Source organism: Myotis brandtii, unplaced genomic scaffold (assembly GCF_000412655.1).
Source record: "Myotis brandtii unplaced genomic scaffold, ASM41265v1 scaffold324, whole genome shotgun sequence".
NCBI lineage: Eukaryota > Metazoa > Chordata > Mammalia > Chiroptera > Vespertilionidae > Myotis > Myotis brandtii.
In genome coordinates, this window is record NW_005362439.1 from 4,252,826 (window position 1) to 4,276,616 (window position 23,791).

The window sequence follows — 23,791 nt, forward strand, 5'->3', positions numbered from 1 at the left end:
AGGATTAACAACAATAAAAATGAATAAATGAATCAATGAATCAATAAAAGAAGTCCTGAGATCAAAGTCCTATGGAAAAGCCAATTTCATTCAAGTAACACATGTACGAAGATTTTGAAAAATAAGAGTGAGATTCTGGAGAAAAATACTCTAGAATCATCAATTTAGGGATTTATCACTGTTCTTTCCATTTCATATCCTGGATCTATGTACATGAGCATTGAGATCTCAGTAAACTACATTAAAAGTTATCGAAAGCACCTAGCAAAAAGCCTAGACAATATTAATTGACCATACATTCCTTGGTTTACTTCTGGGCTCTCTGTTCTGTTCCATTGATCTATATGCCTGTTCTTTTGCCAGTACCAGGCTGTTTTGATTACAATGGCCTTGTAGTATAGTTTCATATCAGATATTGTGACACATCTAACTTTGTTCTTCTTTCTCAAGATTGCTGAGGCTATTTGGGGTCTTTTGTTTCATATAAATTTTTGGAATATTTGTTCTAGATCTGTAAAATATGTCAATGGTACTTTAATAGGAATTGCGTTGAATCTATAGATAACTTTTGGTAGTATGGACATTTTAATTATGTCAATTCTTCCAATCTATGAACATGGTATATGCTTCTACTTATTTGTATCTTCCTCAATTGCTTTTTTTCAATGTCTTATAGTTTTCCAAATATAGGTCTTTTACCTCCTTGGTTAAATTTATTCCTAGGTCCCTTATTATTTTTTGTTGTTGTTGTTGTTGGCAACAGTAAATGGGATTGCTTTCTTAGTTTCTTTTTCTGATAGTTCATTATTGGTGTATAATTTTGACTTTTAACTCAGTGAAAGTATTAAGTGAGGGGAGTGAGCTAACTATTGCTCAAGGCCAACTATGAGGCAAACATATTTTCACTCTCTTAATGAAGAAACAACTTTTATTAGATAGGTCTATATTTTATACAGAAAAAAAGTGAGCCTCAATAAAGCTAAGCAATACAGTCATTCTTTTAACTCTGCCTCCTCTAATCTTCCCACTAAACACTAGTCCTTGCTAGTATGATGTGAAAATATCAAAACACAGAACTGATCACTGGCCACATTTTGAAGATTGTCCTTGAGACTTTCTCTCCTTATTTTGGGGGCCACATTCTTTCTTTCAGCTCTCCCTTGACCTCCGCTTCCTAGGTCACTTGCACTGTCTTAATTTTTCTCATGTCAGGGAAAAGTCATCTGATGATCTCATTTCCATCGATGTATTTCCCTTGATGGGCCTCATAAAATGTGGGATGCAATGAGGTCAAGAAAAGAAATTCAAATGATTGAATTTTAAAGAAGGTGACATGTAAGTGAGAGAGATGTTTTGAGAAAAAAATAAGCAACTTGATCATTGAGAAGACTGATATTTCTTGGGCATGATTGAGGATAACACCTGTTATCCCATAGTGTTAATATTGATTAGCACTATAGTGTTAATATTCTATTAGTAAATACTTATTACTTACAAAATGGCTCCATGATCAATTAAGTTTAAGAAATTTTGACTTATTTCCTTTACTGAAAAATACTCTTGCCTATAATGTGCCAGGGAGTTCTGGGAGCTGGGTACACAATAGCAAATAATACAAACAAGGGTTGTATTTTGTCTGGAGCTTAGATCCAGTGAGGAATAGATGGGTAATAAACAAATCAATGGAAAATATGATTTTGTTAGCAATGAGTATTATGAAAATTTTTTTTATCAATTGGGTGATACAGAAGAGAAGAATAGGATATAGATTTGTGTAGTTTAGAGCACAGATAGAATTTTAATTAGGTCTAAGTTTAAAAAACCAAATTATTTCCCTTTTAAAAAATAAGTAGGTTATTCTAACACATACATTTGAAATGGGGACATTATCTCCCCCAAGTAGATAAAAATGGTTGCTTGGAGGATGAAAATATCTTCTTCTTCTTATTTTTTAATCCTTACTTGAGGATATTTTTTTTTAATGAGAGAGAGAGAGAGAGAGAGAGAGAGAGAGAGAGAGAGAGAGAGATGTAAGGGAGAAACATCGATTGGTTGCCTTCCATAAGTGCCCTGAGCGGGGATCAAACCTGCAACCTAGGTATGTTCCCTGACTGGGAATCAAACCTGCAACTTTTTAGTGTATGGGAACAGGCTCATGATGGAATGCAGAGGAATGGCGGGCGGGGGGAGGGGAGGAGCGGTTTGGTTAGAATGAGTGTCTGTTCCCCGCAGGCCAGTCAGGGGCTCAGACCCTTTAGACTCATTGTAATTTGCTACTGCCAACAGAAGCAAAAAGCCGGTGATGTGTCAATGTGCAGTGTGACATTATTAAAGACTGATGCTAGCCTCAAGTCTGCCTAGCCTTGGAGCCTCAGAGGCAAACCTCAGGTCCTCAAGACCTGAGTCTAGCTCCAAAGATCCCAACAAAGCCCTAAAGAGCCCAGCTAGTCCCCAAGGACTGAGCCTAATTCCCAAGAGCCAAGCCTAACCAGAAGGGCTGGAACAGTTCCGAAGGGCGGAGCCTGGTCCAGAAGAGCCAAACCTAGTCCTAAAGATGGAGCCTAGCCCAGAAGAGCCCAGCCTACTTTCCAATAGCCCAGCCTACCCTGAAGAGCAGAGACTAGTCCTGAATAGCCGAGCCTGGCCCTAAGAGTCGAGCCTACCACTAAGAGCCGAACCTAATCCCAAAGAGCGAGCCCAGTCCCGAAGGGCTGACCCTAGTTCTGAAGAGCCCAGCCTAGCCCCGAAATGCTGGGCCTCGTCCCAAAGGTCTGAGCCTAGCCCTGAGGAGTGGAGCCTAATCCGGAAGGGCTGAGCCTATCCCTAAGAGCCGGGCCTAACCCTAAAAGTATATGAATTCCAAATTGATATCAAAGTGTGTATAAAGGATGGCAAGGGCTGGGCCAATGATATGGCTATTTATGAAAGATTTACATTAGTTTACAATTTTTAGTATAAAAGTTTATGTTAGCTTGTTGGTTACACCTATGAAAATTAGTTATACTGGAGATAATACAATTATCCTCAAAGCCCATATCCCTTTTAAAAAAACTGTTTTAATAAAGGAAAATATGGTGTTGTGGGTTCTAACCTTGATTTTTAATGTTGACTCATAATTATATCAAGATACATATTGAAAATAACTCTGTTTTCATATATTCTTTTCTAGATTTTAAAATTATATTAAAATGTTTTGCAAATAAGCAGCATTATTATAATTTTTTCTCATTTAATATACTATAAATGTGTTTTACCAACTATGTCCTATCATTTATAGTACTTTATTCACAGAACCTTAATTTGTAGTAGTCTGATTTACATAAACATCTTCCTATTATTGAACGTTGTAGATATTTCTAAATTTTTACTATCATAAAATACATGCATCATCTTCCATTATAAAACGACAATACCTCATTTCACCTTTAGAATAATTTTTTAGTGCTGGGTTCTAGAAAAAGGAGTAGAGATATGTTTCCGATCCTGAAAATATCTGCTAAAATATTTCCAAAAGGATTACATGAAATAGTTTAATTGCAATTTTAGAAGTAATACAATTTTAAAAAGCATGATTTTAAAACATCTTATCCTTATCATGGATTCAAGTTTCCAGTTCTTTGTGTATGTGTAGACACTGTTTAAAAATAATGCTACTATTAATATTTCACATCGTCCTTTTGAATTATATGTTGTAAAGCACACTCGTAATTGTTTGATGTGACTCTGTGGGCCAGGCAGCTTGAACAAGGGCTGTTCAATGGGAAAGGGTGCTGAGGCTCAGTGGCTTCTCCAATGACACTAGGAAATGATGAGGCTGTAATTGCTAGCTTTTCAATAGCAGAAACTAAGCAATTGTTGTATTATTTTTAATTAAAATTTTATTTTGACAAAATTTTAGATTAATAGAAAAGTTTCCAAGATAGTAAAGAGAGTTCCTGTACACTCCTCACTTAGTTTTCCCCTAATAATATCATCTTCCATTACCATATGTATATTTGTCAAAACAATGAAATGAATATTGATATATTACTCTTCATGAAACAGCATATTTATTTACATGTCATAATTTTTCTACTACTGTCTCTTTTCTGTTCTAGGGTTCAGTCCAGGCAGCACATTACATTTAGGACAGTTACCTTTTAAATTACTTAAAATCATGAATCTTGTTATCATAAACTATGAGGATATTGTATTCTCTTTTGTCAAAGTTTATTATTATTATTATTTTAAAAATATATTTTATTGATTTTTTTTTTTTTTTTTTACAGAGAAGAAGGGGGAGGGATAGAGAGCCAGAAACATCAATGTGAGAGATCGATCAGCTGCCTCCTGCATGCCCTCCAGTGGGGATGTACCCGCAACCAAGGTACATGCCCTTGACCAGAATCGAACCTGGGACCCCTGAGTCCGCAGGCTGACGCTCTATCCACTGAGCCAAACCAGTTCGGCAATTATTATTATTTTTTAATCCTCCGAGGATATTTTTTTATTGATTTTTAGAGAGAGTGAAAGAGGGAGGGAAAGACAGAGAGAAATATCGATGTGAGATATTCGACCAGATACATGCCCTTGACCGGAATCAAATCTGGGACCCTTCGGTCCACGGGCCGATGCTCTATCCAGTGAGCCAAATGGTCTAGGATTCTTTTGTTAAAGTTTTAACACGAACTTTGGAAATCCCTTTTATCTGAAAAATGAGGGGGTTGATTTGTTCATATCTAAGAAATGTTTTAATTCTAAATGGGTATTACTCTTAGAAACTCCCCAGATAAGGGAAGTGGGGAGCCTTTGAATTAATTATTAGATTAATATAGAGCTTGGTCTTTCTCTCTACTTCCTCACCCTATTTGGTTTTCTTTGTTCGGTGAAGCTACCTGAGAAAAATTGGGTCTGAGGGCCACAATAATTTATTCATGGGTAATTAAGGACATTTAAAAGGGTTGCACACTGAAACAATACCACATCTACACTGTTACCAAAAATATTTTATACTTGTAAATAATAAGAGGATGAGTTAAAAATACTTATCAGCCTTGGTCATGGTGAAGTAGGAATTAGGAGGAAATATCAATTGTCGTTTCCAGTCTGTGTCAATGTCTTTAGGAGCTTGTTCTGACTATTGTGCATTTTCTCTTGTGCTTCTAATTGCCTCAATGTTTTTTTATTGATTTTTAGAGAGAGTGAAAGAGGGAGGGAAAGACAGAGAGAAATATCGAAGTGAGATATTTGACCAGATACATGCCCTTGACCAGAATCAAATCTGGGACCCTTCGGTCCACAGGCCGATGCTCTATCCAGTGAGCCAAATGGTCTAGGGCTCTTTTGTTAAAGTTTTAACACGAACTTTGGAAATCCCTTTTATTTGAAAAATGAGGGGGTTGATTTGTTCATATCTAAGAAATGTTTTAATTCTAAATGGGTATTACTCTTAGAAACTCCCCAGATAAGGGAAGTGGGGAGCCTTTGAATTAATTATTAGATTAATATAGAGCTTGGTCTTTCTCTCTACTTCCTCACCCTATTTGGTTTTCTTTGTTCGGTGAAGCTACCTGAGAAAAATTGGGTCTGAGGGCCACAATAATTTATTCATGGGTAATTAAGGACATTTAAAAGGGTTGCACACTGAAACAATACCACATCTACACTGTTACCAAAAATATTTTATACTTGTAAATAATAAGAGGGTGAGTTAAAAATACTTATCAGTCTTGGTCATGGTGAAGCAGGAATTAGGAGGAAATATCAATTGTTGTTTCTGGTCTGTGTCAATGTCTTTAGGAGCTTGTTCTCACTATTGTGAATTTTCTCTTGTGCTTCTAATTGCATCAATGGTTTTTAAAAAAAATATATTTTATTGATTTTTTTACAGAGAGGAAGGGAGAGGAATAGAGAGTTAGAAACATCAATGAGAGAGAAACATCGATCAGCTGCCTCCTGCACACCCCCCACTGGGGATGTGCCCGCAACCAAGGAACATGCCCTTGACCGGAATCGAACCTGGGACCCTTCAGTCCACAGGCCGATGCTCTATCCACTGAGCCAAACCGGTTAGGGCTGCATCAATGGTTTTTATGTGTATTGCCTTATCTGATTCTCATAGGAACCCTTGCATTGTTAATTTACCCAGTTACAGAAGTAGAATTAGAGTCTTTGAGAAGTTTAAGTAACATTTCCATCCCAATATAACTAAGTAGAAGAGCCTGGATTTGAACCTATGTCTGTACTAATCTGGAACTAATGTTCTTTTTTTATTTTTGAAATTAAAAAATTTTTTGATCACAATTGACATTCAATATAATTTTAGTTTTGTACTACATAGTGGTTAGATATTTCTTAATTATTTTTAAAAGTATATATTTTTTTGATTTAAGAGAGAAAGGGAGAGGGAGAGAGAGAGAAACATCAATGATGAGAGAGAATCATTGACTGGCTGCTTCCTGCATGCCTCCTACTAGGGATAATCGAACCTGGGACCCTTCAGTCTGCAGACTGACACTGTATCCACTGAGCCAACCAGCTAGGGCACAGTGGTTAGACATTGATATAACTTATGAAGTGAACCCCCAGCTGGCACCATACATAGTTATTACAACATTATTATTATTATTATTATAATGTTCTTTTTTTATTTTTGAAATTAAAAAATTTTTTGATCACAATTGACATTCAATATAATTTTAGTTTTGTACTACATAGTGGTTAGATATTTCTTAATTATTTTTAAAAGTATATATTTTTTTGATTTAAGAGAGAAAGGGAGAGGGAGAGAGAGAGAAACATCAATGATGAGAGAGAATCATTGACTGGCTGCTTCCTGCATGCCTGTGAAAATTCTTTTTCTAGCCGCTTGTCCATAGTGGCTTAACTTTGAGGTTTCTTTGCCTTTTTTTTTTTTGAGAGAGAGAGTGAGAAGGAGAGGGAGAGCCAGAGAGAGAGAAGCATCAATGTGAGAGAGACACATCGATTGGTTGCCTCTGCAGGCGAAGGATCAAACCTGCAACTGAGTTACCTGCCCTTGACTAGAATTGAACTCGGGACCCTTCAGTCCTCGGGCCAATGCTCTATCCATCCAGCTAGGGCGTTATTACAACATTATTGACTGTATTCCCTATGCTATACTTTACATCCCCATGACTATTGTATAACTGCCAATTTGTACTTCTTAATCCCTTCACCCTTTTCACTCAGTCCCCAGCTCTTTTGAGGTTTCTTTGCCTTTTTTTTTTTTTGAGAGAGTGGGAAGGAGAGGGAGAGCCAGAGAGAGAGAAGCATCAATATGAGAGAGACACATCGATTGGTTGCCTCCACACACACTCCCCGGCCAGGGCCAGGGCCAGGGATTGAGCCTGCAACCCAGGTATGAGTTCTTGACCAGAATTGAACCCGGGAACCTTCAGTCCCTGGGCCAACACTCTTATCTACTGAGAAAAACCAGCTAGGGCCTCTGTCCACTTGTTGATTGGGCTGTTTCCTTGGTGTTGAGTTTTAGGAGTTTTTTATATATTTTGGAAATTAAACCTTTGTTGGAGCTATTGTTTGCAAATATCATCTCCCATCTGGTTAGCTGCCTCTTTGTTTTGTTTTGTTTTCAGGTTTTTTTGCTGTGCAGCTTTTTATTTGATATGGTCCCATTCATTTATTTTTCCCTTTACTTCCCTTGCCTGTGGGATCATGTTCCTTTACTTTTTAATAAATGGTTGTTGGCTGATCCAATGACCTTATAGGTTTGCTTTATACTCTTGTTTTCTTGGTGACAACTTGTAGCTGAATATGGTGTTCATAGTGAAGGCTCTGTTTAAGAATGTCTAGTACACTGGGAGTATAATGGAGATGGTCATTTAACAGTAAGTATAAAGATGCATATTAGCATACACAATTGTATATTTATTGTAAATTGTTTTTGTTAGCTCTAAGTGGATTTCACCAAAATCAGATTATTTTTAATTCTCACAGTAAACATTATTTTACTCATATGTTTAACAGATTATATGTATATGTACACACACATTTGACAAATTTCTGTTATATGTACAGGTGAGGACACAATCATTCTTGGAAACTGTTGTTTGGCTATGAAAAACAAAGTCAAAAGTTGGAGTAATTATCTGGATGACTCTTTCGCTGGATAAGGTGGCTGGTTTGCTAAGTGAGAGAATAGTGACTACAATTGGTGAGGGCATTTATTATAAGCAACTTTTACATTTTCCCAATTTGACTCTCATCATAATCCTGTGAGATGAACAGGTAGGTTATAGATGAACATCCTTACAATAAAGTAATATAAATGGCAAATTGTACTTGATCAGATTGGGCCACAGAGTATTTATTTAGTAAATAATTAAAAAGTCTCAAGACTCTATAGCTATATTCAACATACTGTTCCTATTCTTTACCTATGTGGTTGTTGCCAGTTTGTATCTGTAGTAATTGGACCATTACTTTCTGAATCTATATCATTTACTCTGTGTCCTTTATCAAGAGTTCTCATTCAAACATGAACAAAGGAATCAGAAGGCTTTGATTTTTACGGGTGGATGGAGACAGTAGAAAGGGCAGCCCTGTTCTTAAGTTCTTGCTAAAAAGAAAACTTATTGCTTCTTTCTCTGTTGATCCAATAGGAATACTTAAGTGTTGGAGCCAGAGATTCTGTTTAAATTCCAGATCCAGCATCTGTAATTTGTTTGACCTTTTCTCTTTAAGTGTGAATTGCCTACCAGTAAAATAATGGTAATAGATATAACATGGACTATTTCCTAAATAGTTGATTTCTTTGCATTATTTAACTTAGTCACCATAACAATAAGTAGGTATTATTATCTTAAGTAGGTATTATTATTTATCATAAACATCTGTTCTTATTTTAAATGATGAATAAAGAACACAACTCAATACATGCTTACTTGTTACGTGTAAGTATAGAGTAGGCACTTTTACATAGATCTTTCTTTTTTTCTAGGGAATGAACTAATTCATCTTAAAGGCCCAAGACATCTGTAATCCTCTCAACAATGAAAATAAATAAAAAATAATTGGAAACGTAGTTATGATTTTTCAAGTGCCTCATAAACTGGGGGTTATTTCTTCTTCTCTTTGTAGATAAAGTAGTTTTCTGATCAGGAGTGGCATGCAAATCATCCCGGCTTGCATTCCACACTAATGACCAATAAGTTACAGTTCTCTGTCCTTAGAATTTGGATGCAGCTTCAGAATCTTCCTCAACAATTCACTCTGGGAAACCACTACTAAATGATCAGAGCTGGCAGTTGAGATAAAAACGGTGTTTCATCCCTACCATATGTGAATACCTCCTTTCTCCTATATTAAAGCTCTATCCATTTTGAAGTATTTAATGGTTTATCTCCTGCTGAATTCTGTCTGACCTCCCACTACCACCTTTAACAAATTTCTAATTTTGTGTTCTCAATTACGACAGAAGCACATAATCAGCTTTTCATATAGATGCACCAACTTGATGACTGTGCTGTGATGGTATCATAAACTGGTCCCAGATGAACTTTTCTTGTTCTCATAATTGCAGATTTTATATGGTAGCATTTCGCTTTTCCTTGGAAATCATGCAAAACCAAAGCTTTGTAACTGAGTTCGTCCTCCTGGGGCTTTCACAGAATCCCAATGTTCAGAAAATGGTATTTGTTATATTTTTGTTTGGCTACATTGCAACTGTTGGGGGCAACCTGCTAATTGTGGTGACCATCAGCAGCAGCCCAGCACTCCTGGGCTCCCCCATGTACTTCTTCTTGGCTTTCCTGTCTTTCCTGGATGCCTGCTTCTCCACCGTCATTGCCCCAAAGATGATCGTGGACTCTCTCTATGAGAGAAAGACCATCTCCTTTGAAGGCTGCATGACCCAGCTCTTTGCTGAACACTTCTTTGCTGGGGTGGAGGTGATTGTCCTCATAGTCATGGCCTATGACCGCTATGTGGCCATCTGCAAGCCCTTGCATTACTCTTCTATCATGACCTGGAGGCTGTGCGGCATTCTGATGGGGGTGGCCTGGACAGGGGGCTTCCTGCATTCCATGATACAAATTCTCTTTACTTTCCAGCTGCCCTTCTGTGGCCCCAACGTTATCGATCATTTCATGTGTGACTTGTACCCATTACTAGAGCTGGCCTGCACTGACACCCACGTTTTTGGCCTTTTGGTGGTGGCCAACAGTGGGTTTATCTGCGTCATCATCTTCTCTTTGTTGCTTATATCCTATGGTGTCATCTTGTTCTCTCTGAGAACCCACAGTGCTGAAGGGCAGTGGAAAGCTCTCTCCACCTGCGGATCTCACATTGCTGTTGTGGTTTTGTTCTTTGTCCCATGCATTTTTGTGTATGCCCGACCCCCATCTGCTTTCTCCTTTGACAAAATGGTGGCAATTTTTTACACCATCCTAACGCCCTTGCTCAATCCTTTGATTTATACCTTCAGAAATAAGGAAGTGAAAAATGCCATGGGGAAAATGTGGAATAGAATAATGGTGGTTTGCAATGAAAGATAAGACTGATCTGATGGCATCTACACTCAGTGTGACTTGCAGGTGGGATGGAGCTGCTGAGAGTGTTTCCAGCAATGAATGATCAGAGTGGTCCAGGGTCCCTATGTCTTTCCTGGCCTCAGCACTCTCAAAAGCATCTCTGCTCACAGAGGGGCCAATAAACCATACATGGCATTGAGGCCAGCTTGGCAGAAGTTTCTGTCTTGGGGGAAGCCCCCTCACTTGAAGAGAGTCTGGACAGAATATAAGATAAAGCAGTACTTGTTCCACAGCTGGGTTTTTCAAGATCCTTGGGAACCCTTGCTATACCCCGTATTTGGTTTTGGGTTAGTGATATTACAGTGGGTCATGGAGAAAGAAGCTGAATTCTGTGATGAAAACTTGGATCAAACTATCCTCCTTTATATATCTTCTCCCCTCTCTCTGTCTTTCTGTATTCTACCCCCTGACTCTTCTTTCCTTGGGTCTGCTCACTCTCACTCTCCTCTCCCTGCTCTAACTTCAGTGTCATTTTCTTCTCTTTCCTCTTCTTTCTATTATTCACTTAGGTATCTATTTTCTACTTTGATATTTGCCTCACTATGCAGTTTACAGTATTGATTTTGGAGTCAGAACAGAAAATGTAGGCATCCATTGGCGTCCTTCTAGGAGGGCTCAGGATTTCTCTTTTCTAGGGTGCAATCTATGTGATCAGGGCTTGATGTTTTATGTGACATGAATGGTGAATGCTAGAGAGAGAGGCTATCTAGTAGCATAGCACTCTGATTTTAGAGTGCTTAGAAAACTTTCTGTATCACAGGTCAAACTTTGTACATTGAAAGAACAAGGCATACTTACCTTGCAAAGTAATGTGCAGGTCAAATAAAATAACGAAAGTGAAAATTGTTTGAGTGAGATTATATAAGAATAATATATAATCTAGGATTGTGTTATTCAATTAAATATATATTTAATAACACTCAGTAATATAGGTGAGTAGGAAATAGAGGAAGATGTCTATCTGGAAAAAGAAGATTTTTTAGTATCAAATATATCTGAACTGCTTTAATTTCAGCAGGTAAAAGTAAGAATTAAAGAAGGGGAAATAGCATTCTCTACTACTGGGATGTCACTCAGATGAGAGAGTTAGGATAGTGCAAGAGTGTTAAGAAATAATGATTGAATTCAATAATAAAACTCTGAGGTGGTGTTGGTCTGACTCAATACATACATTTTGTCAAGACCTGCTTTCCTGTTTTTTCATGTTCCCAAATCTTCTCTTTGCTTATGCAAAATAAAACAAAATAAAATTGCATGACCTGGCTTTCATGGTTGCCCAATATCTGTCCATAATTTTACCTCTTACAACTTTTTGATCTAATAATAGTGTAATTTTTATGGAGATCATCTCCATGTTTCCCTGAACTGATAAATGTTTCTCCTCTTATGATATTTTGCTCACTCTTCCTGTCTTCATAGCAAAAAACTCCCTCCTTTTGTTGTTTGTCTTTTATTAGGACCTTAAACTATTGAAATTAAGTAATAATTACTTCATTATTCATTTTATAGTTATCATAGATAATTATAACTGCCAATCAGAGCTTGTAATTATTATAACATCTCTAGTTCACCACACATAATTCAAACAGATGACGTGTAAGAAGTAAAAATATAAAAAAACATTGTGCTAAATTAGTCATAAAAGTACACTATAACTTTAAATTTATTAGCTAAGTAAATCAGATTATGCTCCAATTTAGAGTTTTATTAGGAATCTGTGCTATATTGCTGTAATTTTAGAAATGATGGAAAATGATCCAGTTTTTTACATAGGAAAACCTGGAAGAATATGTAAGGGACTAACAGTTCCTTCTGGAGTGTGGAATTGGGAAATTATGAATTTTTGACGAGCACTTTTTGCTATGGATTGAATTGCATCCCTACAAAAGATGTTGAAGTCCAACTCCCAATGTCTGTGAATGTGACCATCAATTTAAGATAAGGTCATTGGGATGAGTCCTAATCCAATATGAAAGGTGTCTTTATAAATGTGGAAATTTGGACACAGAGACACATGCACACAAGGAAAATGCCATTTGAAGATGAAGGTGGAAATTGGGGTGATGAATCCACAAGCCATGGAACTCCAAAGGTTGCCAGCATACCACCAGAAGCTGGGAGACTTGGAACAGACTGCCTTCATATTCTCAGAAGGAACTGTATAATAAAACCAAATGAAAAGATGAAATACTGCCTTTTACATGGATGGACCTTGGGAATAACATGCTGTGAAATAAGACAGAAAAAGTTAAGAACCATATGATTTCACTCACATGTGGGATATAAAACTGAAACTCATGGACACAAACAACAGTATGGTGGCTACCAGAGTAGAGGGTAGGGGATCAGGGGTAGTAAAGGGTAAAGGAGGTCAAATATATGGTGACAGATGATTTGGCTTTGATTGGTGGGCACACAATGTGATATACAGACGATGTGTCATAGAAACGTACACTTGAAACCTTTATAATCTTATTCAGAGAACCTCACACCTAAAACCTATATGATTACGTTGACCAATGTCACCCCAATAAATTTAATAAAAAAATAAAAAATAAAAATTCACTATGCCACTTATTTGGTTAAAAAATAAATTCTGTGTCTATAAAAAAAGAAACCTATATAACCTTATTAACCAATGTCACCTCCATAAATTTAATTAAGAAAACAGAAAACAGGAAAGATGGCAACTACTAGCATTGTGCTAAATAAAAACATTGACTATTAAAAATAAAAATAAAACCAAATAATAAAGAGCAGAAGACAAACAAATATATAAATATGAAGAGAACACAAAAAGCTAAAATCTGCTTCTTTGAATAGAAGAATGAAATCGATAAACTCCTACCATGTGGTGGCAGTTATACATGTGTATACATTTGTCTAAACTCATTTCCTATTCTTTTAAAATAGTGTATCTATTGTATATAAATTATTCTTAAGAAATCAATTTATAAATAAAATATGTAAAAAAGCTTTTTCATTTTCTCTTTCTTCTTCCTTCCTTTACCTACTGATTTACTTACTTCACATTATTTTAGAAATGATAGAACTTTTAATGAATAGTTTTCATTGTAATTACTTATATTTTATCAATATCATTATGACTTGTCATAATTATTATTTCTAATGATAACATTTTCTAGAATAGGAAACTTGGAGAAGAAACTTGACTACAGTCAAGAAACAAATGATGGAGCTAGAATGCAATTACATCCTATCTGTTTGAACCTTCTCCTGGGCTCAGAGCTTTGTCTGCCATTAGAAAACATTTGACTGGAAGGACAGAGCCTTTGGTAACTTTTAGTAGTCTACGCCTCAATGTGACTTAGAAAGCACGGTTTTTCCTTAGAGCAGGGTGCATGGGTGGAGCATTTGATAACTGAAATGGGAAGAGTCCCTTAGGACAGAGTAGGAGGGGAGGGGAGCTATGAGGACAGAATCTGCCCGCTGACAGCCTTGTTTGGGATGAATTGGCCCCATGGTTTGCTGTGATCCAGGATTAATTGAGCTGATTAACTCACTGAGCCAATCCGTCAGGTTTGGGTGGGAAGGGTGGAGTCCTCATCTCTCCAGAGGCTGGCATTTGTGAACTTTGATGAAATACCTATAAATATCTCATGAAGGAAAAAGAATTCTTTAATTCATGTGCTCTGCAGGGGAATGTTTTGGAGTACTAGACCTGGCTTTAGAGAAGTTTCTACCACAGAGTAGTGGGAATATTTCCTTTTTATTCTCGGAAGTTCTAAGAGTAGAAGTAAGAAACTTTCTGCGGGTGTTCCAGACCCTTTTGGAGAGTCTAGTTCACATTTTCTAGGAAGAGTTGGCCATCCACGGAGTATGTCCCCTCCCCATAGATCCTGCAACAGAAAGCCAAGCAGATCCATTTGAAGTACAATTTGCATGTTGCAAACACACGTAAAATAGGTCAGAACTGGAAGAGTGAAAACTATGAGCTCTCTGTTGGATATCACCTCTTTTTTTAAAGGTGAGTCTTCAAGCCGCACTGTACCATTTCCCTTTTCTTGCCTCCCACTCAGGACTGGGTTTTAGGGCAGTTGCCATCATGCAGTTCTCTCTCTTGGAAAACCTGGAGTTCCAGGAATATGTTCCCGACGGTGATGAGAAGATTCTGATGCACCAGGGCTCCCCAACTTTCACTGGCTTCTGCTTGAGGCAGCACTGTCTTAGGCCCGATTCTTACTGCCAACGGGGTACATCGAAGGGAGTAGAGGTGTAGTATCTTATACCTGCAGATTTCTGACTTGCAAAGCGTAGGGACAGGAAAATCATAGAGGTGCATACTGATAATAGGCAATCAGTATGCATTGATACTGATCGATACTCTGATTCTACAATACTATGATGTCAATTGTTCTAATGTTAATGATAATAATGTTGGTTGTATAGGATCCACTGTCACCCCACTTACAACCCAAAATCACATCCTCTTTCTGGGGTTGGAGAAAGGGGTAATATGAGGAGTGGGAGAGAGCAAAGCAAAATTGTCTAGTGAAATCCTAGGGCAAATTACTCTTTATCTCTAACATGGGTTTATGCTCGCTTTGCACTGTGGGTTTTCTTTCCTCTGTCTCAGCCCTTAATTCCCCTTCCTCCTTCGTTTCCCCACATGCACATTTCCCCCTTTTGGCTTTGATTCCTGCCATCATTCTCTAACCTCTCTATCCCCTTCTCCTCACTATCAGTTTTCACATATACATATAAAATGCTGATTTCTCTGCCCGTCCTGAAGTTTGCAGGATGTCAGGGAATTGCCAAGGAGCCCATGGAGCACAAAGGCTTGAGTTCTGAACCTGGCTCCTTTCTGACTGCTGTCTGCTAACCTCTGCCTCCCAGCTTAGCCCAAAGTTCACGGAATAGGACAACGTGAACTTGTCTTGTGGGATATTTTAAAATCAAATGAACAACAGACATTAAAGCAAAAGAGAGAAAAGGGCTACAGTTAGGATCACATGATTCAACACACACACACACACACACACACACACACACGCACACACACACTAACACTGGAAGGCCATTAGCAAGAAAGTGATTCAACTGGTAAAACCAGGAAATGTTTTGCTGAGAAGATGGCATTTCAGCTAGGCACTTTGTATACAGGTAGCTGTGGTGAGGGAGGTTATAGCTGAGGGAGGTCCGCTAGCCACTGTAGGAAATAGAAAATTCAGAGAACAGATGGTCTGGGCAGTGCCAGGCTTGGCTGAAACACGCATAAGGAGAAATACTGGGGGAAAAAAGTGGGAAGAAAGAGTTGGCAAGAGTTAGAGGGCTCTGAAAGCCATGGTCAGTATTTCAGCCACTGCATTTGAAAACCATAGTAACCATTTTATTACATTCATGATTCATTATATTTTTAAAGCCTTTTATTTTCAAGAGGTGATGAGGAGGTAAGAAGGAGGAGAGGACAAAAAGAGTAGGAGAAGAGGGCGTATCTGAAACTGTGTCCTTTCTGTTTAGAAAGAGAGAGGATCCATGTGAGGATTCGCTTAAAGAATTCTAGGATTGGCCATTTGTAATACTGACGTTTATGAAATATCGGTCTGATATGAGCTAATAAATATAACATTGAAAACTCACATAGATAGCTCAGTCAAAGTGTTATTTCCTTCTTCTAACTTGTGTGAGACATTTTATTTAGAATTTATCAAGTACCAGTATTAGGTATTGTGTGAAAGGAATTATGTTCTATGTTCTGTGAATATAAAAATGACTCTGTTTTTAGGACAGTGAAAAATACCCTGTAGGTTTTTATAATGATGGACCCATATCATTACACATTTATCCAGATCAGAATGTACACCACCCTGGTGAGCCCCAAGATAAACTATGGATTTGGGGTAATTGTGATGTGTCATTGTAGATCCATCAATTATAGCAGAAGCAGCACTCTGGTGGGGATGTTAATAGTGGTGTATGCTTGGGGGTCAAGCATGTGTGGAGGCAGGGACCATATGGGTAATCTCTGTAGCTGTCTCTCAATTTTGCTGTGAACCTAAAACTGCTCTAAAATATGAAGTCTTAAAAGCACTGACGATGACAGCAGAGGACCCTATTGAGGGGAATGTATAATCTTGCTGTGCCCCTCTGAAACTAATTGGGAGCGAGCACTCTGATACTTAAGAAAAGAGGTGATGCCGAAACCTGTTTGGCTCAGTGGATAGAGCGTCGTCCTGCGGACTGAGGGGTCCCAGGTTCGATTCCGGTCAAGGGCATGTACCTGGGTTGCGGGCACATCCCCAGTGGGAGATGTGCAGGAGGCGGCTGATCGATGTTTCTCTCTCATCGATGTTTCTAACTCCCTATCTCTCTCTCTTCCTCTCTGTAAAAAATCAATAAAATATATTTTTTTTTAAAAAAGAAAAGAGGTGACAAGTCAGAGCCACTGTGCCATCATTTTTGGGATGCCCACAGGCCAAGTAATAAGTGATTTTTCTAGATTAATATCTATACCAGGTAATCAAGATCACAAAAAGTGAGCTGACAAAAGGTAAAACATTCTTCAAAGGAAAAAGGATTAAAATATTAAATATGTCTGCTAATAAAAATTTATATAAATATAATAAAAAAGCCTATTAACCAAGTCAGTCAGATAATAAGATAATGTCAAGATGTGAGATAACCAGCTTTTGTTTTGTTTGTTTGTTTGTTTTTGCTTGTGCACCACTAGCTTTTCTACAAAATAATCAATCTTAAATAATGGCCATACTTCCATAAAAAAGGACATATAAGTAAACACATATAAATAACTTTATAGAAATTTTCTGGAAGACATACAAAAAATCAAAAGGAGTTATTTCTGGAGACCAAGATTATAGATTCAAATAATTATGGGAGAGATTTTAATCTTTTCCTTTGCATTCTTCTTCTTTAAATATTTTATCATCATCATGGAGTATTCTATAGTAAAAATATTGTTAATAAAATGGTATAAGATACTGAAAAATTTAATTCTTATCAATAGCAATGATAATCTCTAGCATTTGGGGGAGCAATATCATACTTGGGAAATTATTCTAAAGTTGTTTATAAAATTGTTATTTATGAGTGACAACTGGAAGCAACATAAGTATCTTAATGGACAAATTTATACATTTTAACATTGTTAAATTGACAATTAACTATGGAAAATATAATAGCATGGTAAGAAATGTTAAAACAATTCTAAGCCAACATGAAAACACAAAATGATATTATATGATGATTTTAATCATACAAACTATATATGTGATGAATAAGGGCTTGAAATAAAAAAAATCATAAAATTGTTTATTGGGATTATGGGATCTTCTTCTTTCTTCTTATTTTAGTCCTCGCCCAAGGATATTTTTCCATTGATTTTTAGAGAGAGTAAAAGAGAGAGGGGAAGACAGAGAAGTATCGATGTGAGAGAAACACATTGATTGGTTGCCTCCTGCATGCCCTCTGACCAGGGCCCAGGCCGGGGAGGAACCTGCAATTGAAGTACGTGCCTTGGATGGGAATCGAACCAGAACCCTTTGGTCTGCAGACTGAAGCTCTATCCACTGAGCCAAACCAGGTAGGGCTGAATTCTTTATCAAAGGGAATTCAGAGTAAAGAGGAATATATACAAGTAAAAACACTGCTTAGATTATAGGCATAATAGAAATTTTATGTCAGGGCAAATTCATCAGCAGAGAGGCTCAATATTCTAATGGGATAAATTCAAGAGTAGAGTAAATAAAGAGTAGTTCCCCGCCCTAGCTGGTTTGGCTCAGTGGATAGAGCACTGGCCTGTGGACTGAAGGGTTCGGTTCTATTCTGGTCAAGGACACGTGCTTAGGTTGCTACCTAGGTTACAAGCTTGATCCGTGGCCCTGGTCAGGACGTGTGCCTCTCTCACGTTGATGTTTTTCTCTCTGTATCTCTCCTCCTCCCTTCCACTATCTCTAAAAATCAATGGAAAAATATCCTGGGTTGAGGATTAACAGAAGAAAAGAAAAAGCAGGAAAAAAAGTTTCCCCAATTATGTCAACTTCAAAGAATTGTCCAGACATTTGTTATATCAAGACAGTCAGTGAAGCTACACAAGAGGCATTGGTAAAAGACTGTTAAAATAAAGCACATTTCACCAGTGTCCCAAAGAGTTCTGGGATAATGGATACAAAAATGAGAGAACTGAACAATCATTATATTGGAATAGTGTTGATCAGATTTCATAGCTCATAGGTAAGATATATGATACATGAAATATGCATGTGTATGTGTGTGCATATGTATGGGTATAATATATATATTTTTTAAATTTTGGGAAAACTTGGAATAAGGCAGGGCAAGTATTTGCCCTCTATTTTTCCACAGGAAGGCTGAATTTCAAAGAGGTTAAGTCACTTGCCCAAGAAAAGTACAAATTGTGCAGTTCTCAGTCTTGGTAGGAATCAAACTTTTTAAAGGACGTTTATTTGTTTTATTCCCCAAATGCAGACACTTTGGTCCAATGTGATAAGTTTCTGAACAACAGGTAGATCTGGGAGAGGCCTGGACATCACAGAGTTACAAAGATTCATGGGGGATTAAAGGCAGTTGGAGGTAACAGGATGGAGCAGAAACAAGGAATTCAGAGTTCAGCTCACTAATCTTCTCAACATGACACGTCTTTTCTTCTCTCTGCAGATTAAACCTGCGTCAACTGCACCTTACCTTCTTCAGCTACTAGTATGGTGATGAATAATAGTGTGATTGAGTTCATTTTGTTTGGGTTGACGCAGGATGCAGGAAAGCAGAAAGCAATATTTGGGGTCTTCCTGATGCTTTACCTTGCGACACTGATGGGGAACTTTCTCATTGTAGTGACTATTAAAACAAGCAGGACCCTTGACAGTCCCATGTACTTCTTCCTGTTCTATCTGTCCTTTGCTGATGCCTGCTTCTCCACAACCACAGCCCCCAGACTGATTGTGAACACCCTTTCTCAGAAGAAGACCATCTCCTACAATGAGTGCATGACTCAGGTCTTTGCAGCCCATTTCTTTGGCTGCATGGAGATCTTTGTGCTCCTCCTCATGGCCTTTGATCGCTATGTCGCCATTTGTAAGCCTCTGCGGTACACAACCATCATGAGCCAGCGAGTCTGTGGTGTGCTGGTGATTCTGGCTTGGGTGGGATCTTGTATCCACTCTTCAGCACAGATAGTACTAGCTTTGCACTTGCCTTTCTGTGGCCCCAATGTGATTGACCACTATTTCTGTGACTTGCAGCCCTTGTTGAAACTTGCCTGCATGGACACTTACGTGATAAATTTGCTAGTTGTTTCTAATAGTGGGGCCATTTGCATGGTGAGTTTTATAATCCTGCTTATCTCCTATGGTGTCATCTTGTACTCTCTGAGAAACCACAGTGCAGAAGGAAGGCAAAAAGCCCTTTCCACATGCACCTCCCACTTTATTGTGGTTGTCATATTTTTTGGCCCATGTATATTCATATACACACGCCCACCGACCACATTTCCAATAGACAAGATGGTGGCTGTGTTTTATACAATTGGGACACCCTTGCTCAACCCTCTGATCTATACATTGAGGAATGCAGAAGTGAAAAACGCCATGAAAAAATTATGGTGTAGCAAAGGATGACTCCAGTTGATAAATGATGTATGGGGATTCTAATGTTGACTGCCTTAACAGCTTAGTTTTGTTTCATGGATAGGAAAGGCAAAATATTCTTGTTGGGAAATAAACAATTAAGAAATCTGAGAAGATTGCATTAGAATATGATTACTACTTAAAGTCCATAATTATTTTGAACAATCTATGCTGATCCTTACTTGAATTCTATCAACATCTGACCATACTCAGTAGGTAATTTGGCTTTGTATACAAATTTTTCTTCATAAAGAAAAGTACTGACTAATGACATAGTAAGTCTGTGTGTGTATGCACCATTTTTTTATAGGTTTCATTCTTGTTCTAATGAATGTCTGGACACTTGCAGAGTCAAGATTTCTGTCTTAACAACCTGAAGATTAGAGAACATGTCTGAGAAAATGCTGCTCTGGAAATCTGTGCCTGAGCCTATTTCCCTGGGGGTATCTACATTGGTGAACCCTCTAACTCCAATGAAAGCTAGAAACATCAGTGAGAACCTAGAATGTCCCTGGAAAATCTCTCAAAATTAATTTTGTGAGTGGTGAGCAAGGGAGGAATGTTATATTTGGATGAGATAGGCAATACCAGCCAGTCAGTTGCTCTTTGGGGTCTTCACACTGCTCTTCACAAAGGAGAGAAAGAGACAGTAAGAGAGTTTGGCAGCAGGAATATGCAGAGGAAGGGTACAGCGGGGAAGGGAGGACAGAGAGCAATGCATGATGAAGAGAGAGAAAAGAAGAAAGGAAAGTGGAGATTTTGTCCAGATGGGAGAGAAGGAGCTTTATCTTCCTTCCTTCTTGAGCATCGTTTTTTGAGTATGTGAACATTTGAAGGAAAAATGAAATCTCAAGATATTCCTCTATCATTGATCTTCCTGGGCTATTAAGTTTATTTGGGTACCAGGAAAGACAGGAATGAAGCTTTTTTCTTCTTCTATCTCAAAACAAAAATCAGATTTTTTGGAAGAATCTGGGATCAAAAGTCAGGTTTACTATTTCTTAACTCTGGTCTTCTAGTTTTATATAAGAATGTTTTAAAATGTGTATTTTTACCCTAGTCAGTTTGGCTCAGTGGATAGAGAATCAGCCTGCCAACTGAAGGGTCCCGGGGTCAATACCGGTCAAGAGCACATGCCCAGGTTGCAGGCTCGATCCTAGTAGGGGGAGTGCAGGAGGCAGCCGATCAATGATTCTCTATCATCAATCATTCTCTCTCATCATTGATGTTTCCATCTCTCTCTCCCTCTTCTTTCCTCTCTGAAATCAATAAAAATATATTAAAAAGATATAACATTAATTGAAATAAAAAATAAAATGTGTGTTTTCATTTTTGAGGAGAACATAATCTATATGTATAATTCACACACACCACCACCACCTCTACCTCCACCTCCTAATCAAGTACTGCCATGCCATTTCAGCACTCAAGTTTATAATTACCATCAAATTGGCACCAGAAAGTATTATTTTTAGTCATATGGGCTAATGAGAAAGGAACACAATGAACTCACAAGTCTGTAAAGCATTTCCATCAATTGAGGACATAATGTTATGTTCACCAAAGTTTCCCAATAGTTCTGGTTTAGACAAGCGATGGCAGAATAAAAATTTGAGTCCCACAGTAAGAGAGTTTGGCAGCAGGAATATGCAGAGGAAGGGTACAGCGGGGAAGGGAGGACAGAGAGCAATGCATGATGAAGAGAGAAAAGAAGAAGAAAAGTGGAGATTTTGTCCAGATGGAAGAGAAGGAGCTTTATCTTCCTTCCTTCTTGAGCATCATTTTTTGAGGATGTGAACATTTGAAGGAAAAATGAAATCTCAAGATATTCCTCTATCATTGATCTTCCTGGGCTATTAAGTTTATTTGGGTACCAGGAAAGACAGGAATGAAGCTTTTTTCTTCTTCTATCTCAAAACTGAAAAATCAGATTTTTTGGAAGAATCTGGGATCAAAAGTCAGGTCTACTATTTCTTAACTCTGGTCTTTTAGTTTTATATAAGAATGTTTTAAAATGTGTATTTTCACCCTAGTCAGTTTAGCTCAGTGGATAGAGCATCAGCCTGCCAACTGAAGGGTCCCGGGGTCAATACCGGTCAAGAGCACATGCCCAGGTTGCAGGCTCGATCCTAGTAGGGGGAGTGCAGGAGGCAGCCGATCAATGATTCTCTATCATCAATCATTCTCTCTCATCATTGATGTTTCCATCTCTCTCTCCCTCTTCTTTCCTCTCTGAAATCAATAAAAATATATTAAAAAGATATAACATTAATTGAAATAAAAAATAAAATGTGTGTTTTCATTTTTGAGGAGAACATAATCTATATGTATAATTCACACACACCACCACCACCTCTACCTCCACCTCCTAATCAAGTACTGCCATGCCATTTCAGCACTCAAGTTTATAATTACCATCAAATTGGCACCAGAAAGTATTATTTTTAGTCATATGGGCTAATGAGAAAGGAACACAATGAACTCACAAGTCTGTAAAGCATTTCCATCAATTGAGGACATAATGTTATGTTCACCAAAGTTTCCCAATAGTTCTGGTTTAGACAAGCGATGGCAGAATAAAAATTTGAGTCCCAGATGGGACATTTGTCATATCTGTGCCTAAGTGAAAACTCAGAAAGCTTCAGAAATTTTCTTCTCATTATTAGGTAATATAGAGCCCAGATTCCCTTAGATTTTAGATATGGGCTCAATTAGAGAAGGTGGGAGAAGCAGTCAGGGGACATTAAGGTCTTACTTGACCAGGTATCTTAACAAGTGGCTTACTGTTACTGGGCTGCCTGGCAAATGTTGAAAGCTTTTTATTCCCCTTCCTTTTGGCGACTTTTTGTAGGTCTTTTAATTCTAGTACCATTGACATAGGAAGAAAATGTCTAGTATGATTTCTGTTGACTTCTTGCGCAGTCCTTAGAAAGCCAGTGGTTATCTTCAAAATACTGTACTTGGAATTTCAAGTGGCCCTATTAGGCTGGTTCCTAGAAGACCTTCTATGGCTCCTCTATAGCATTCCACAGGGAAAGGATCATGTATCTCTGCCCTAGGAATGCTGTTAATGTAGAAACACTGCTGATGTAGGCTGATATCCACTAACCACCCTCACCTGAATCCACCTGTAAGTCAGCCAGTCTCTCTTCCTGCCTAGAGTTTCAGTCCCTTGGGCTGAGCAATATGGAGGAACATGCTAGGTTCTCAGAATAGCACTCTGAAATCCCCCTCCATCACACACACACACACACACACACACACACACACACACACACACACACACACTTTGGGGTGATTTCCCCTAAGCTATTCTCAAAACCACTCTCCCACTTTACACTCTGACCTGGTTTATATCCTTTGTAGGATACTTATATTTATCATTTCCTTTGGTTTGGAGAGAGGCACACATGATTTGGACACACTTTGTAACTTCACAGCTATTGTGTTTAGTCAAAATTTTAGCTTTGAGAGCCTGTTATATAAGAAACGTTGATTCATAAATAATTTGTGTTGACGCTGGACTTCAAGATAATTTTTTTTTATTTAGAAAAGGATTGTATAATCTGATTTGAGAAACATTTGTTTCTACTCACATAAAAGACACATTTCATGGGGGTG

General features: G+C 37.9%; 2 protein-coding genes across 3 annotated transcripts; both read left to right on the forward strand.

Annotated features, from left to right (window-relative positions):
- Positions 1 to 9,536: 9,536 nt before the first annotated feature.
- LOC102240329 (olfactory receptor 4C15) lies at positions 9,537 to 10,756 on the forward strand. Of its 2 annotated transcripts, XM_014543295.1 has the most exons (2): positions 9,576 to 10,490; positions 10,739 to 10,756. In XM_014543295.1, exons 1-2 carry the CDS (start codon positions 9,576 to 9,578, stop codon positions 10,754 to 10,756), a joined length of 933 nt encoding a protein of 310 aa, XP_014398781.1. The 2 variants fall into 2 exon arrangements, with proteins under 2 accessions (XP_005870911.1, XP_014398781.1); XM_005870849.1 differs by lacking the exon at positions 10,739 to 10,756 and having other exon boundaries at positions 9,537 to 10,511.
- An 8,490-nt stretch (positions 10,757 to 19,246) lies between these two features.
- LOC102249941 (olfactory receptor 4C11-like) lies at positions 19,247 to 23,263 on the forward strand. Its single transcript, XM_005870876.2, has 2 exons — positions 19,247 to 20,145; positions 23,203 to 23,263. Exons 1-2 carry the CDS (start codon positions 19,247 to 19,249, stop codon positions 23,261 to 23,263), a joined length of 960 nt encoding a protein of 319 aa, XP_005870938.2.
- The last annotated feature ends 528 nt before the right edge of the window (positions 23,264 to 23,791 follow it).

Coding starts and splice junctions, on each gene's coding strand:
- LOC102240329 (XM_005870849.1), top strand. CDS start 9,546: ATGGTAGCATTTCGCTTTTCCTTGGAAATCATGCAAAACCAAAGCTTT.
- LOC102249941 (XM_005870876.2), top strand. CDS start 19,247: ATGGTGATGAATAATAGTGTGATTGAGTTCATTTTGTTTGGGTTGACG. Junction 20,146..23,202: donor AACGCCATGAAAAAATTATG/GTGTAGCAAAGG, acceptor AGCATTCCACAG/GGAAAGGATCATGTATCTCT.